Source organism: Podarcis pityusensis (assembly GCF_964106645.2).
Source record: "Podarcis pityusensis genome assembly, chromosome: 1".
Classification (NCBI taxonomy): domain Eukaryota; kingdom Metazoa; phylum Chordata; class Lepidosauria; order Squamata; family Lacertidae; genus Podarcis; species Podarcis pityusensis.
In genome coordinates, this window is record NC_138028.1 from 17,566,468 (window position 1) to 17,581,866 (window position 15,399).

At 44.7% G+C, this 15,399-nt stretch overlaps 1 protein-coding gene across 3 annotated transcripts in view; it reads left to right on the forward strand.

Annotated features, from left to right (window-relative positions):
- Nucleotides 1–161: 161 nt before the first annotated feature.
- Nucleotides 162–15,399, forward strand: part of LOC308463975 (cholesterol 24-hydroxylase-like) — a 36,053-nt gene continuing 20,815 nt past the window's right edge. For all 3 annotated transcript variants that reach the window (XM_080982931.1, XM_080982930.1, XM_080982932.1), the window contains exons 1-8: nt 162–354; nt 4,102–4,179; nt 5,515–5,596; nt 10,758–10,831; nt 12,288–12,374; nt 13,098–13,236; nt 13,935–14,045; nt 14,525–14,681. In XM_080982931.1, the coding sequence (XP_080839057.1) occupies nt 218–354; nt 4,102–4,179; nt 5,515–5,596; nt 10,758–10,831; nt 12,288–12,374; nt 13,098–13,236; nt 13,935–14,045; nt 14,525–14,681 (865 nt within the window). In that variant the 5' untranslated portion in view covers nt 162–217. The remainder of the gene's footprint in view (nt 355–4,101; nt 4,180–5,514; nt 5,597–10,757; nt 10,832–12,287; nt 12,375–13,097; nt 13,237–13,934; nt 14,046–14,524; nt 14,682–15,399) is intronic.

Below are 15,399 nucleotides of genomic sequence, written 5' to 3' on the forward strand. Positions count from 1 at the left end.
TGCACAAAACTGACCGGGTTTTTCTTTCTTTCCTAGGGGAAACCGTTATGGATGCTTGGGAATGCGCCTCTCTAGCTGAGTTAGCAATTGCGCGCGGGCTGTATCTTTAAAGGGAAAGGCTTTTTGCGCGCTGGCTCCTCCCAGTCTAAAGGCCTTTCCTTGCCTGACAGAGGCGGACGTTGGCTTCGCTCCTGCCGAAGCTGAGTTCTCGGCCGCCATGGAGGCGCTGGGGGTGATCTGGGGTTTGCTGCGCCTCTTGCTGGCCGTGTCCCTCCTGGCGTTTGGCCTCTACTGCTGCTACATAAAATCTATCCATATGAAATACGATTACATCCCCAGCGCCCCGAGAGCGAGGTAAGAAGCGGGAGCGTCGACAAGTTTCCTTTCCCGATTCTATCCAGGGAAGCAGGATAAACTACAGAGCAGCAGTCAGCGGCCTGGATCCCACCCCCCACCCCCGATGCTGGCTGGGGTTAATGTGACTTTTAGCCCCAAATATCTGGAGGGTAGTAAGCTTCCAAGGGTAGTTTCTTCCCAGTACAATCCGTGCGTTTTTACGCAGAAGGAAGTCCCCTGCTATGTTCCAGGGGACTTTCCGCTTATGCCTATGTTTGCTCAAAAGTAAGCAAACTTCAATGGGGTTTACTCCCTCGTAAGTGGCGGGTTTAGGATTTGGAGGTTCAACCTCCCCCACTCCACCGCCCCTTCCAAGCAACCTGTTTATGATGCATCTTGGTCAGGCGCTATCCAGTTCATTTTCCTTTGGCTTCTTTGCTTTTGGCAAAGTTCCAGGCTGGAGCAAATTCATGTCGCACAGTTGAAGTCGGTTTGGTATTCTACTTGCTCAAAGAACCCCCTCCCCAAATCAGACCCCCCCCCGGTTTTTTTCATCGATAAGGAAGGCCATGGGGGAAATGGACCGGATTGTTTGCAACATCTACAACCTCCCCGCAATCAGTTTGCAGTGGATACTCAATAAATAGCAGGTGTTGTCCAAGCTTTTTGCAAACTTTGTGCAAATAAATTCCAAGGAACATTAAAAAAAAAAGTCGTCCGGTTTGTTTGTTTGTTTGTTTGTTTAAGCAGCAGCAGCAGATCAGCTTGAATTGTGGAACTTGCATTTGTTAGTATGTGTTTGAATCGTGTCGGAAATTAGTGGCAGTCTGGTAGTATTCCACCTGTCTCTTCTGGGATAGAAGCAAGAGCTGTGCCAAGAGACTCCTGCTGTTTCAGATTTAGATCTTATTGCATGAACAATGTTGAGCTTTAAATAATGTTTTATATCCCGCCTCCGCCCCCCCATACAAGTACAGTCTACTGTGGAGGGGACCACATTGTAGCAGAGAGGAGTTTATGGCATCTTGCAATGCAGTCCACTGTTGATGTACCAGGTAACAGGTGGGGCCAAGGCTGGCCTAGACTTGAAGCCAAAACCCACCCACCCCCAAAGCAAAACACCCTGCAGAATGCCGAGAAACTAAAATTGCACCCCCTCAGATTCCTTCCCAGCTTGTGGAAGTCCAGGCAATTTCACAAAGAAGCTTTGTTTGCAGTTCCACACCCCTTGCAGTTAGACCCACGCTTCTAGATATTAATAAGAACTCAAGATACCGTATGTTTTGCTCTATAAGACTCACTTTTTCCCTCCTAAAAAATAAGGGGAAATGTGTGTGCATCTTATGGAGCGAATGCAGGCTGCGTAGCTATCCCAGAAGCCAAAACAGCAAGAGGGATTGCTGCTTTCACTGCGCAGCGATCCCTCTTGCTGTTCTGGCTTCTGAGATTCAGAATATTTTTTTTCTTGTTTTCCTCCTCCAAAAACTAGGTGCGTCTTGTGATCTGGTGTGTCTTATAGAGCAAAAAATACGGTAGTTTTTAAACCTTACATATGAAGCAAGAGCTGGGTTAGAATGAGCATAGACACCACAGCTGGCAACTGCCTTTTGTTTCTTGGGCAGTGGGCAGTGTGGTGCAGTGGTTAGAGTATTAGACTGAAGCTCTGTAGATGGAACTGGGCAAGTCACACACTCTCTCAGCCTAACCTTCATCTCTGGGTTGCCGTGAGGCTAAAATGGAGAAGAGAGAAAACATGCAGCACCATCTTGAGCTCCTTGGGATATTACTACTATTGCTGTTATTATTTATTAAATTGGTATAGCGCCCTTCATCTGAAGATCACAACATAAAAATACAAACCGAGAACATGAAATGCACATTAAAAATAAAAAGCAAACCAATAACCCTCCTCCCACAAATACATTTAAAGGGACATAGAATGATGTGATAAATCAGGGACTGCCAAGCTTGGCATCTCCTTTGGTGCCCCTGGGTTGAACCATAATTCCCCGATTCCCAGCTTCCATTTTTGTTATTTTTAAAGTTTTAGAATGTTCGGAACCTGAGATAGGAGTTAAGGCCAACATTCTCATTTTTCCCCCTACTCATCTCTTGGTGTTTTATCCTCCCTTTGGAATAATTTGCTGCCCCAAGAAGAATTCCTGTGTAACCCCAGTATTTGAGAGAAGGAAAGGTCTAGGTGTGGTCTGGGCAGGGGGGAGCAAGGGAGTGGGGATTTCCACAGGCAGCTCCATCAAAGTCAAGTCCAACAGCTTGGTACTCTTCTGAGTCTTGATGTTGTAAGTGGTTCTTAACACGCTGGAATTTTCCAGACATATGCCTCTTCTGCAAGACGGGATCCACAAGTTTGCCCTGTTCAGCTGGCAGATAATTGGGGGGCGGGGGGGGGGGGCGGGAGGAACTGCCATAGTCTATGTACTGTTCTCATTCCACCCTTAAAATTAGCAAGACTGTGTGTAAATCTGGAGAGGAGTCATTGGCTGGTGATAGAATTTGTGTATTGTATGTCAAATCACGCCAACCAAGCAGTTTGAAAGCACGTCCAAGTGCAAGTAGATAAATAGGTACCACTCCAGCGCGAAGGTATACGGCGCTTCCGTGCACTGCTCTGGTATCGCCAGAAGTGACTTAGTCATGTTGGCCACATGACCCGGAAAAACTGTCTGTGGACAAACGTCGACTCCCTCGGCCAGTAAAGCGAGATGAGCGCCGCAACCCTAGAGTCGTTCACGACTAGATTTAATTGTCGGGGTCCTTTACCTTTTTTTTAATGTCAAATCACACAGCTCTGCCCTACTCCAACTCCCTGGTCCTGAATGGGGTAACTGTGTCCCTGAAGGACCAGGTGCGCAGCCTGGGAGTCATTTTGGACTCACAGCTGTCCATAGAGGCACAGGTCAATTCTGTATCCAGGGCAGCTGTCTACCAGCTCCACCTGGTACACAGGCTGAGACCCTACCTGGTCGCGGACTGTCTCGCCAGAGTGGTGCATGCTCTAGTTATCTCCTGCTTGGACTACTGCAATGCGCTCTATGTGGGGCTACCTTTGAAGGTGACCTTGAAACTGCAATTAATTCAGAATGCGGCAGCTAGACTGGTGACTGGGCGTGGCCGCCGAGACCACATAACACCGGTCCTGAGAGATCTGCATTGGCTCCCAGTACGTTTCCGAGCACAATTCAAAGTGTTGGTGGTGACCTTTAAAGCCCAAGACAGCCTTGGTCCAGTATCCCTGAAGGAGCGTCTCCACCCCCATCGTTCAGCCCAGACACTGAGATCCAGCTCCGAGGGCCTTCGGGTGGTTCCCTCATTGCGAGAAGTGAGTTTACAGGGAACCAGACAGAGGGCCTTCTTGGTAGTGGCGCCTGTCCTGTGGAACGCCCTCCCATCAGATGTCAAGGAAATAAGCAGCTATCTTATCTTTAAAAGACATCTGAAGGCAGCCCTGTTTAGGGAAGTTTTAAATATTAAATATTTAACTTTAACACTCGATTGTGAGCCACCCAGAGTGGCTGGGGAAACTCAGGCAGATGGGCTGGGTATAAATAATAATAATAATAATAATAATAATAATAATAATAATATATTATCATCATCATCATCATCATCATCTTGCTGGCTGTGGAGCCAGCCTTGACAATGATTAAAGGGGCAGGATCCATGTCCTCCTTTTCACCTGACTGCATCTTCCATGTATGTGTGTGCCTTACATGCCTTAAATTCTGCCTTTACCATTTTTTGCAGCTTTTTCTTAGGCCACCTGCCAATGCTATGGGGAATGCTGAAAAATAATGAATGTGCTCATCAGCTCTTCTTGCAATGGTATGTAAAAAAATAATAATCAAATAGTTTAAAATTTGAGATAATGAATTGCATTGCCAGCAGTCTATATGGTGTCTTGTTTTTTTAAAAATCTTTAAATGCATGTCTGCAGACAGAAGCTGTTCTTTTTGAAATTTTGTGTGGCACCTACTAATTGTACATACTTTGTCAATAATAAAATAATACGATAACTAGTTCTCATTCGGTAGAATGGTTCAGAAGAAGTGTGAAAACTCCAAATGTTAGCCTCGCTGAAGAAGCAGATACTTGGGTATGATCTAATTTTGTGTTTGTGGTGTTGAAAGCTGATTAGCCAATGTAGAAATTTGCTTTGTTTGCCTGGGTACTGAGAGTGAACCTTTGATCAGGTGATGAAGCTACTGAGTTGCAAATTCGCCATCTTGAAAGGGTGGTGGCTGTTAGTCCCTCTCTGACCCTGACAAGTGATAATATTGCTTAACATTACATATTTTGTAAGGTGCCAAGCCTGTGCTGCCCAGCACAAGACATTTTATGTATGTTTTTGATGTTTTAATTCTGTTGTAAATAAAGTTTTGCCAGTAAAAGTTCGAATAATATTTCCGTGGGCCTCGGCAATGTTTCATTTCCAAAGGAGTCGGTTCTTATGCTTCCAGTCGCTTCAGACTGCACAATATTTAATATCTGCGACAGGGAATGCCTTCTTTGGGGCTGCTGCCACCTCTGAACTTCTGAGGGAGGTGGAATTACCACTGCTGAACATAACACCTCAAGGGGTCTGTAGGGAAGGAGGTGGTCTGTCAGTTATTTGAGGCACAAGTCATCTAGGGCTTTAAAGGCTAGTGTGAGCAGATGTAGGGCTTATAAATGAACCGGCAGCCAACGCAGTTTTTTTAGAATAGGGCTTCTAAAGGAAACCCCAGCAAGTAATCTGGCCGTCGTGTTTGGGACCAGTTGAAGGTTCTGAGTCATCTTCAAGGGAAGCTCCCTGTAGAATACATTGCAGTCATCCCATCTGGAAGTTACAGGAGCATGGAGTACTATGGGCAGTTCATCTCTCTCTTGAATATTTTATATATACTCCAGCTGCCCCTGTGTGCTGGGGAACATATTCTCATATCCCTGACAGTAGAGATACGGCTTTTTATTATTATTAAGTGAACCCATGTTCAGGAATTTCCTTTCAAGTCTTTACACACAATGACCTTAGAAAGAAAGAAAAATATGCTGTCTCTTGTTCTAGTATGTGCTTAGTTTGGCATCAGCATTTCTTACACCTTGTTTGATAGATAAATATGGTCATTAACTTGATCGTATGGTCACTTTTTACTACTGTTCAAATATCTTCCTTCACAGGGCTAATGAATATGGACCCATCTTGCGTTTTAATGCCTTTCACAGAGTTGCAATATTGGTATTGAGTCCTGAAGGAGTAAAGGTATATTTTGCTGTTTTCCCCTCTGAGCATGAAAATGAAAGTGATTTTTCAAAATTCCAGTATTCAGTGTATTATGCATCATTCCCTCTTCCAGGGAACTCTAGGAGTTGTAGCTTTGTGACGATAGTAGGTAACTCCTAACAACTCCCAACACCCTGATCAAACTACAACTCCCAGGATTCTTTGGGAGAAGCCATGACTGATAGAGATCTTGACTCTTTGTTGTTTTAGAGTCTTTGACTCCTTATTACAAACCACTTGAGTACATTTTTAAATATATAGTAAGTGGTCTATGTTGTTGTTTAGTCGTTTAGTCGTGACCGACTCTTTGTGACCCCATGGACCAGAGCACGCCAGGCACTCCTGTCTTCCACTGCCTCCCGCAGTTTGGTCAAACTCATGCTGGTAGCTTCGAGAACACTGTCCAACCATCTCATCCTCTGTCGTCCCCTTCTCCTTGTGCCCTTCATCTTTCCCAACATCAGGGTCTTTTCCAGGGAGTCTTCTCTTCTCATGAGGTGGCCAAAGTATTGGAGCCTCAGCTTCAGGATCTGTCCTTCCAGTGAGCACTCAGGGCTGATTTCCTTAAGAATGGATAGGTTTGATCTTCTTACAGTCCATGGGACTCTCAAGAGTCTCCTCCAGCACCATAATTCAAAAGCATCAATTCTTCGGTGATCAGCCTTCTTTATGGTCCAGCTCTCACTTCCATACATCACTACTGGGAAAACCATAGCTTTAACTTTGTTGGCAAGGTGATGTCTCTGCTTTTTAAGATGCTGTCTAGGTTTGTCATTGCATTGCTGTCAGCAAGTGGTCTATAAGAGAACTAAATTATCCCCACTCCCACCCTCCAACTTCACCACATTACAAGTAGCATGTTGATGGCCTTTCAGCTGATTCCCTGGTGGCCCACTGGAATGCGGAGTTAACCAGGGCTATCGACTGTCTGGCTCCGAAGCGCCCTCTCCGATTGCATGGAGCCCGGACAGCCCCGTGGTTTTCTTCGGAGCTGAGGGCGATGAAACAATCGCTGAGACGGCTAGAGCGTTGGTGGCAGAAAACTCACTTCGAATCTGACCGGACACAGGTTAGAGCTCAACGTCGAGCCTACCAAGTGGCGATAGCGATGGCGAAGAAGACTTTCTTCACCGCCTCTATTGCATCTGCAGAAAATAGTAGCAGGAGACTCTTTCAGGTGGTTCGCAATTTAACGGAACCACCTTTACCACCGGGGCCTTGTAAAGACCCCAAGATCTCCTGCAACGATTTTGCAAAGTTTTTTGCAGATAAAATCACTCATATTCGGAAGGAGCTAGACACCACCGTGGGAGCAGGGCTGGGGCGGGAGAGTGCTAGAGCTCTGTCTGGTCAAGTTGTATGGAATCAATTTCAATCCGTTACCCCCCGAGGATGTGGACAGGCTGCTTGGACGCGTGAAACCAACCACCTGTCTCCTTGATCCTTGCCCATCCTGGCTAATAAAAGCAAGCCGGGAAGGGCTGGGCGATGGGCTCTGCGGGGTGGTGAATGCTTCCCTCTGTGATCCCTCACATTCCCAGATCCGCTGAAAGAGGTGGTCATTAAATCGCTTCTTAAAAAAACATCTTTAGACCCGGCCAGTATGGCCAACTATCGCCTAGTCTCAAATCTTCCATTCTTGGGCAAGGTGATTGAGCGCGTGGTTGCTGAACAACTCCAGGAGGATGCGGACCATTTGGATCCCTTCCAATCAGGATTCAGGCCTCATCATGGGACTGAAACTGCCTTGGTCGCACTGGTTGATGATCTCCGGCGGGCTAGGGACAAAGGTGAGAGTTGTTTCCTAGTTCTGCTGGATCTCTCAGCGGCCTTTGATACAATCAACCATAACATCGTTCTGGACTGTCTTGAGGGGCTGGGAGCTGGGGGCACTGTTATACAGTGGTTTCGCTCCTTCCTCCTGGGCCGTGTTCAGAAAGTGGTGGTGGGGGATGAGTGTTCAGACCCCTGGGCCCTCACTTGTGGGGTGCCTCAGGGTTCCGTCCTCTCCCCCATGCTTGTTAACATCTATATGAAGCCGCTGGGAAAGATCATCAGGGGGTCTGGACTGGGTGTCCATCAATATGCAGATGATACCCAGCTCTACCTCTCTTTTAAATCAGAACCAGTGAAGGCGGTGAAGGTCCTGTGTGAGTGCCTGGAGGCGGTTGGAGGATGGATGGCGGCTAATGGATTGAGGCTGAATCCTGACAAGACAGAAGTACTCTTTTTGGAGGACAGGGGGTGGGCTGGTGTGGAGGACTCCCTGGTCCTGAATAGGGTAACTGTGCCTCTGAAGGACCAGGTGCGCAGCCTGGGAGTCATTTTGGACTCACAGCTGTCCATGGAGGCGCAGGTCAATTCTGTATCCAGGGCAGCTGTCTACCAACTCCACCTGGTATGCAGGCTGAGACCCTACCTGCCCGCAGACTGTCTCGCCGGAGTGGTGCATGCTCTAGTTATCTCCTGCTTGGACTACTGCAATGCGCTCTACGTGGGGCTACCTTCGAAGGTGACTCGGAAACTACAACTAATCCAGAATGCGGCAGCTAGACTGGTGACTGGGGGCGGCCGCTGAGAGCACATAACACCGGTCTTGAAAGACCTACATTGGCTCCCAGTACGTTTCCGAGCACAATTCAAAGTGCTGGTGTTGACCTTTAAAGCCCTAAACGGCCTCGGCCCAGTATACCTGAAGGAGCGTCTCCACCCCCATCGTTCTGCCCGGACGCTGAGTTCCAGCGCTGAGGGCCTTCTGGCGGTTCCCTCATTGCGAGAACCAGGCAGAGGGCCTTCTCAGTAGTGGTGCCCGCCCTGTGGAACACCCTCCCATCAGATGTCAAAGCGATAACTACCTGACATTCAGAAGACATCTTAAGGCAACCCTGTTCAGGGAAGTTTTTAATCTGTGATATTTTAGTGTATTTTTGGTTTCTATGGAAGCCGCCCAGAGTGGCTGGGGAAACCCAGCCAGATGGGCAGGGTACAAATAATAAATTATTATTATTATAGCTCAGGAAGGCTGCTGAATCACACACTTCCCAGCATCTCTGGTTTAATCCCTATGGTTCAAACCATTTGTTTTCCCAATAGAAGAATTCTGTACGTTTGAATTAAATATAGCAGGGGTGCAGGAATTAGAATTACTAAGGAAATGGAAGGAGATGGATATGAGGGATATAATTCATTCAGAGAGCCTGCGTTCATAGATAGACCGATAACAAAAAGTTCAATTCACAGGCATTGCCTTGTGGTGCTTTCAAATTTGCCATGAAAAGCAATCATAAATTTTTACTCGGTGATTGCTGTGCTCCTCAGTGCGCTTTTTTGGAAGTAAAGTTCCCTGAGTTCAATACCAAGTAAACATGTTTAGAATTATTATTATTATTATTAATTAAATTTGTATGCTGCCCTATGCCCGCAGGTCTCAGGGAGGTTCACAGGATAAAATCACGATATAAAAACACAATACACCAGGCATGGGCAAACTCCGGCCCTCCAGATGTTTGGGACTACAATCCCCATCATCCTTAGCTAACACAACCAGTGGTCAGAGATGATGGGAATTGTAGTCCCAAACATCTGGAGGGCCGGAGTTTGCCTATGCCTGCAATACATCATCAAAATAAAAACAAGAACAACCCAATAATCCCACCCAACCCCACATTTTAAAAGGGCATTGAATGTCAGTCAGACAAAGGCCTGGTTAAAGAGGTACGTTTTTGCCTGTACAGTGGCCCCACTACTGGGTAAACTGTAGGTTTCCCTTTGACGTTCTAATAGCAAACTTCCCTGCTAAGTCCATCTTGTCTGAGTGCCAGCCTCACACCCAGTTAAACGTATCCCTCTCTTTTTGGAATATTTTTTGAATTTTATAACAAATAATGATGCAAATCTCATTCATCATGTTATTTACAATTATTCTCCCTCCCCTCCTCTGGACTTCCCTCAACTCCCCCTCTGCTCAGTTATTTAGTTTTATTTATTGTATCCTGATTTTCCTACACAAAAATAAAATCCCTTATCATGTCTCTGAAATATCTGTTACTCAAATGAAATTGTGAAAGTTTACTCAAATCCTGCCAGTGAATCCAGTCCATTGTTGTTTCTGCAAATAAACTGTAAATGGTTCCCAGACTTCTTTTTGTCCTTCTCTCATAGTTTATCTGTTAGCTTAGCAACTTCTGCGTAGTTCATCACCTTTTCTTGCCATTGTTCCTTTGATGGTCTTTCTTCCATCTTCCAATATTGTGCAATCAAGATTCTTGCCGCTGTTGTAGCATACATAAATAATGTCCATTTTTCTTTTGGCAGCTCTTGATTTGAGATACCTAACAAAAAGACTTCAGGGTGTTTAACAAAATTCATTTTAAACATTTTTTTCAATTCATTATATATCATTTCCCAATATTTTAATGTGATAAAACGTTCCTTAATGTGATAAAACGTTCCTCCTTTATCACCACATATGATAAAACGTTCCTTCCTTTTCCTTACATCTCCAACATCTGTTATTTTCTTTCCTAAACATCTTTGCCATTTTTACTGGTGTGACATACCATCTATACATCATTTTCATGTAATTCTCTCTTAATAGTATGCAATCTGTGAATTTTATATCAGCTTTCCATAATTCTCCCCACACCCAGTTATACATATCTGAGGTTTCTCTGAATCAGCATTTGCTGGCTCTCCGCGGACCTCCAGAATGTGTCTTACAAAAAGGCATTTAAAACTTTTGGGGGGAAATACTCTGACACCACTTATTGGGTGAACACATTGAACCCTCTCAAGGCAGAAAGGTGAAGACCTCCCAGCCCGCCCCAAATTTAAATACCCCAAATCCCACACTCTAAACACTGGCAAGATGGAGGAAGCCCTGTATATCTTATTCCCTCTTCACAATTTTAGAGGAGGGTATTCATTGTGACCACATGAATTACCATATTTTTCCTGCATAAGACTATATTTTTTCCTAAATTTTTGAAGTTTAAAATAAGGGGTCATCTTATACATGGATAGTGCATATTCTTAATTTTGAGTCCCCCAAAATAGGGGGCATCTTATACATGGGGGTCGTGTTATACATGGAAAAATACGGTATACGTGAATACGGACTGACAAAATGATTTAATTTTAGGAGTTCCTGATGTTACCACAATACCCAAAGGATTCAGTTTCATATGGACGTCTTTTTAATTTATGCGGTGTACGGTAGGTAAGATGTACATAGCTAAGATGTACGTGGCGTGTGGGATGAGAAAATTCCATTGATTCAGAAAAAGGTTGTGATCTTTAATGCCACCAGGCAGGTGAATTTCTTCAGGCTCTGTTATATGCAGAAATGGATAGCACTGAATAACTTGGGTTCAGGATTCCTTAAGGACCGCCTGAGCCTTTATATCCCAGCCCAGTCACTGAGAATACCCTGAGGAGCACTGTTCATTGTCCCCCCATCTTAACAGAGCGCTGACTGGCTTCAGCTGGAAGTTGAGTATTTTGCTTTGCTAGTCCCAGGCTAAGGGACGCAGGTGGCGCTGTGGGTTAAACCACAGAACCTAGGACTTGCCAATAAGAAGGTTGGCGGTTCGAATCCCCGTGACGGGGTGAGCTCCCGTTGCTCGGTCCTTTCTCCTGCCAACCTAGCAGTTCAAAAACAAGTCAAAGTGCAAATAGATAAATAGGTACCGCTCTGGTGGGAAGGTAAATGGCGTTTCTATGCGCTGCTTTGGTTCTCCAGAAGCTGCTTAGTCATGCTGGCCACATGACCCGGAAGCTGTATGCCGGCTCCCTCGGCCAATAAAGCGAGATGAGCGCCGCAACCCCAGAGTCGGTCACGACTGGACCTAATGGTCAGGGGTACCTTTACCTTTACCTTTTAATCCCAGGCTATGGACCACCCTCACAGCAGAGATTTGGCAGTCATCCTTACAGCTAACTCTTGGGAGACCTACTTTATGTGGACAGGTCTATTCAGCTCTCATCCCCCCCCCCCCCAATGAGCCTGTCATTTTAAATGATTATTTTGTACACCACCTTGATATTTTCTATGAGTGGGCAGTATACACATTTTTTTAAATAAACAAATAAATAAAAAGTGCAGGAAATGCTGTGTGATCGAGGTGTCGAACCTATGAATTGGTGACAACAGACCCCCAAGTGCCAGATGGCATTTCTAAGCGGTTTCATACAGATATTGGAGCAGCATAGGAGACAAGATAAACTCAAAAGTCTAAGGTATTGACCCAAGAATATCCTATTGCCACTTTCTGGAACTGACACTGGAGGGAGTTCTGGAAGCTCTGTCAATTAGAGAAAAGGTCAGTTCTTCTTCAACTCCGTCTTGGGCTGATTAACATTCAATACCCTTTTAAATGTGTTGCTGGGGGTGGGGTATTGTTATGTTTTTGTGCTTGCTTTTATTATGCATTTTGGGTTTTCTCCCTCCTGTAATGAAATTTTCTGTTTTACATTTTAGAATATTCATTTAAACAATCTTAAAATATCAGTGACTTCCCTTCTTCTCTTTCCATGGTTCATTTTGCATAACTTAAATCCCTGCATATTTTACATAAACTATACCATTCAGTATTCCATTATTACAGTGATTCAGAACATGATTTCAAAACTGGTCCTGAAATAGTAATAAAAATTCTCCATCGTTTTTCAGATTTTTAGGAAATGGCTTGGTGACTGATCGTGATTATGACCACTGGCACAAGCAGCGGAAAATTATGGACCCGGCCTTCAGTCGCAAGTAGATATTAACTGAATGTCTTTTCTTAAGTGATGCTGCGCATTTCGGTTCATGTTAATAACCTAACCACCTATCTCTAAATGAGCTTATGGCTCAATTTGCAGATAGCACTAACCCAAACAGCATTAAAGTATGAATGTGCAGGCTTCTGGAGAGGCAATCGTGACTGTTGACAGCTCTTGCTGTTGTGACCTCTTGTTGCTGCTGTGAGCTAATCCATGATTTGGCTTAGCGGGTTGTCTGAAACAGGATTCATGGTTTGTCTCCCCCCAGACAAACCATAGGCTGTGTAAAACCAAGGACAAACCTTGGTTGCAGTTTGGCGCAAGACAAATCATGAGTGTGGGTTTGGACAATATACTAAGACAAACCACAGCTTAGCTCACAGCAGCAGGAGGACCAGATGTGGAGAGGAGCAAAGTAGCCACAATCTCCTCTCTTGAGAACCAGCACGTTCATGCTAAGCTATAGTCCAAGTAGCTGTGCTGTGTTTCACCTCCATATTGGAGGCAGAAATAATTCTGTGTGTGTTGCTGGAAGCCACAGGAGGCGAGAATAACCTTGTGCTTGGGTCTTGCTTGCTTGGCCACTGTGAGAACGGAATGCTGTACTGCATGGGCCATGGGTCTGATCCAGTTAGCTCTTATATTCATTTCCACACCTTAGACAGCTTCCAGTTTGACAGCAATGTCCTGCCTTTGCTTGCTTTTATTAATTTCACAGTTACCTGATGGGCTTGATGGGGCCCTTTAACGATCAAACAGAAGAGCTTATGAGGGTGCTGGATGAAAAAGCCGATGGAGAAACTGCAGTGGATGTGATGAGCCTGCTGAAACGCGTGACGCTGGACATCATTGCAAAGGTACTCGCCAGATGAATTTCCTGTTTCCATTAAGGAGCAGGGGATGCCTCTCATTCTGAGTCAAATTGAGTCAAAGGGCAGCACAAAGGACAAGTTTAATATGGGAGAAAAGGGTGTTCGGAAGCCCTCACCCTTTGGGGCTAACACATAGGGAAAGGAAATCTTACATTGCATGTCTGTTGAATAGAGCCACAGCACAAATAAATAATTTTTGCCAAGTAGCCAGAGGAATGCTGCAATTCACCAGCTCAACTTTCACCCAGCTTCATAAGACATGCAAAGCTGACATCAGAATAATAACAATGTGTTGTAACTATTTTTTTAATTGCTGTTGCTGTTTTAATTGTATGGAATTCATGTTGGCTGGCTTTAATAGTGTTTAATTTTGCTTTCATTTTTGTATATTTCTGTGCCAGGACCTTCAGGTGAAAGGCAGGCTATATGTATGTTAAGTAAATATATAACAAAATGTACACACGCATACACAGCCTGTTGTGTTTCTGACCAAGAAGCCAAGGGCTTTTTAATGTTCCTGTAACTCTTTTGTGAACAAAGCTGAACCCCACAGGTATAATGTACCGAAACATTTCCTCCTCTTTGGTGTTTAAAAGGCTTGAGAAATAGAGATCAAGCTTGAACTGCAAAGGAGGATGGCACAATGCAAAGATGTTTTAGATCCCCTTTCTTCACATTTTCAGGTAGCCTTTGGCCTTGAACTGAACACCCTGCGTGATGAGAGCACGCCTTTTCCTCATGCGATGTCCATGATCATGAAAGGACTGGGTCAGTCACGCAATCCATCATTTAAGGTCAGTGCAGGCATTTCTCGTGGAACTCTGACACTCTCTGAAGCATACATTATTGCTTGTCAAGCTTATTCCAAGAGTCTCGGACAAATCCGTTTGGGCAACTGGCAAGTGATGTTATTACTTAGTTCTTTTGCACCCCAGCATTCCTGCGCCTCTAGATATACCTTGAACATTTTTGCTTGGGCTTGCCCTGTTCTTCCTACTTCTTTCCAGACTGTCTTGTTACAACTGCAGGACCCGCATAGATTTTGCATAGCCATTTTATTGCTGATCAGTCAGCGATCTCTGATATGTGGGAATGGACCATTCAACAGCTGCTGGTCACAAAGGATGCTTGTCTAAGGGATCATGAACCGCCAGTGGGCCACAGCTATCTTCTGTCTTAGCAGGTGGCTTTTGTTGACAGCTACGCCGTCCAGTAATATGTTCTTGGTTTTGCTCTGCTCTGCTCCTCATGATAGTATCTGTTATCTGTCCAGTATCTGCCAAAGTACAGGAAAGAAGTGAAAGGGGTTCAAGAGAGCTTGCTGCTGCTGCGCCGTTTTGGCAGCCAGTGTATCGAACAGAGACGCAAAGCCATCCAGAATGGGGAGGAGATCCCATTGGATATTCTGACTCAGATACTGAAGAGTGCAGGTAGGAGACTCCTCTCTTTTTTTTACATATGCTTTTTATTAATTTTCTGGTTTACACAAACAGATACAATAAGTTTCATACATCGTCCACTCATCGTCCACTCTGCCGAGCCATGACTTCCCTCGCTCCCTCCAACCGGTTTTCCTTTTTCAATCTACTTCCCGCAGTCTCTTCTTATTTTCCCAGTCCACGCCGTAAGATTTATTTCAGTCCTGCTAGTATCTTCAGGTTCCTACAGTTATTATTTATATAATCCATAAATTTACTCCAATCTCTTTGGAATTTTGCTTCCTCCTGGTTTTGGATCCTGCAGGTCAGTTTTGCTAGTTCCGCATATTCCAACATCTTCGCCTGCCACTCCTCCACGACTGGTAATTCTTGTACTTTCCATTTTTGGGCAAACAAAATTCTAGCAGCGGTCACTGCATACATCAATAACCTTCGATCCACTTTTTCAATTTCCTCTCCCATCAAGCCCAGCAAAAATGCTTCTGGCTTTTTGGGAAAGGTATATTTAAACATCTTTTTCACTTCGTTGTAAATCATTTCCCAAAATGATTTTGTTTTCTCACATGACCACCACATGTGGTAAAAGTTGCCATCCTTATCTCTACACTTCCAGCATAATTTACTACTCATCCTAAACATTTTTGCCAATTTCACAGGTGTCAAGTACCATGGGTACATAATTTTCATTGTATTTTCTTTTAAGATGGTA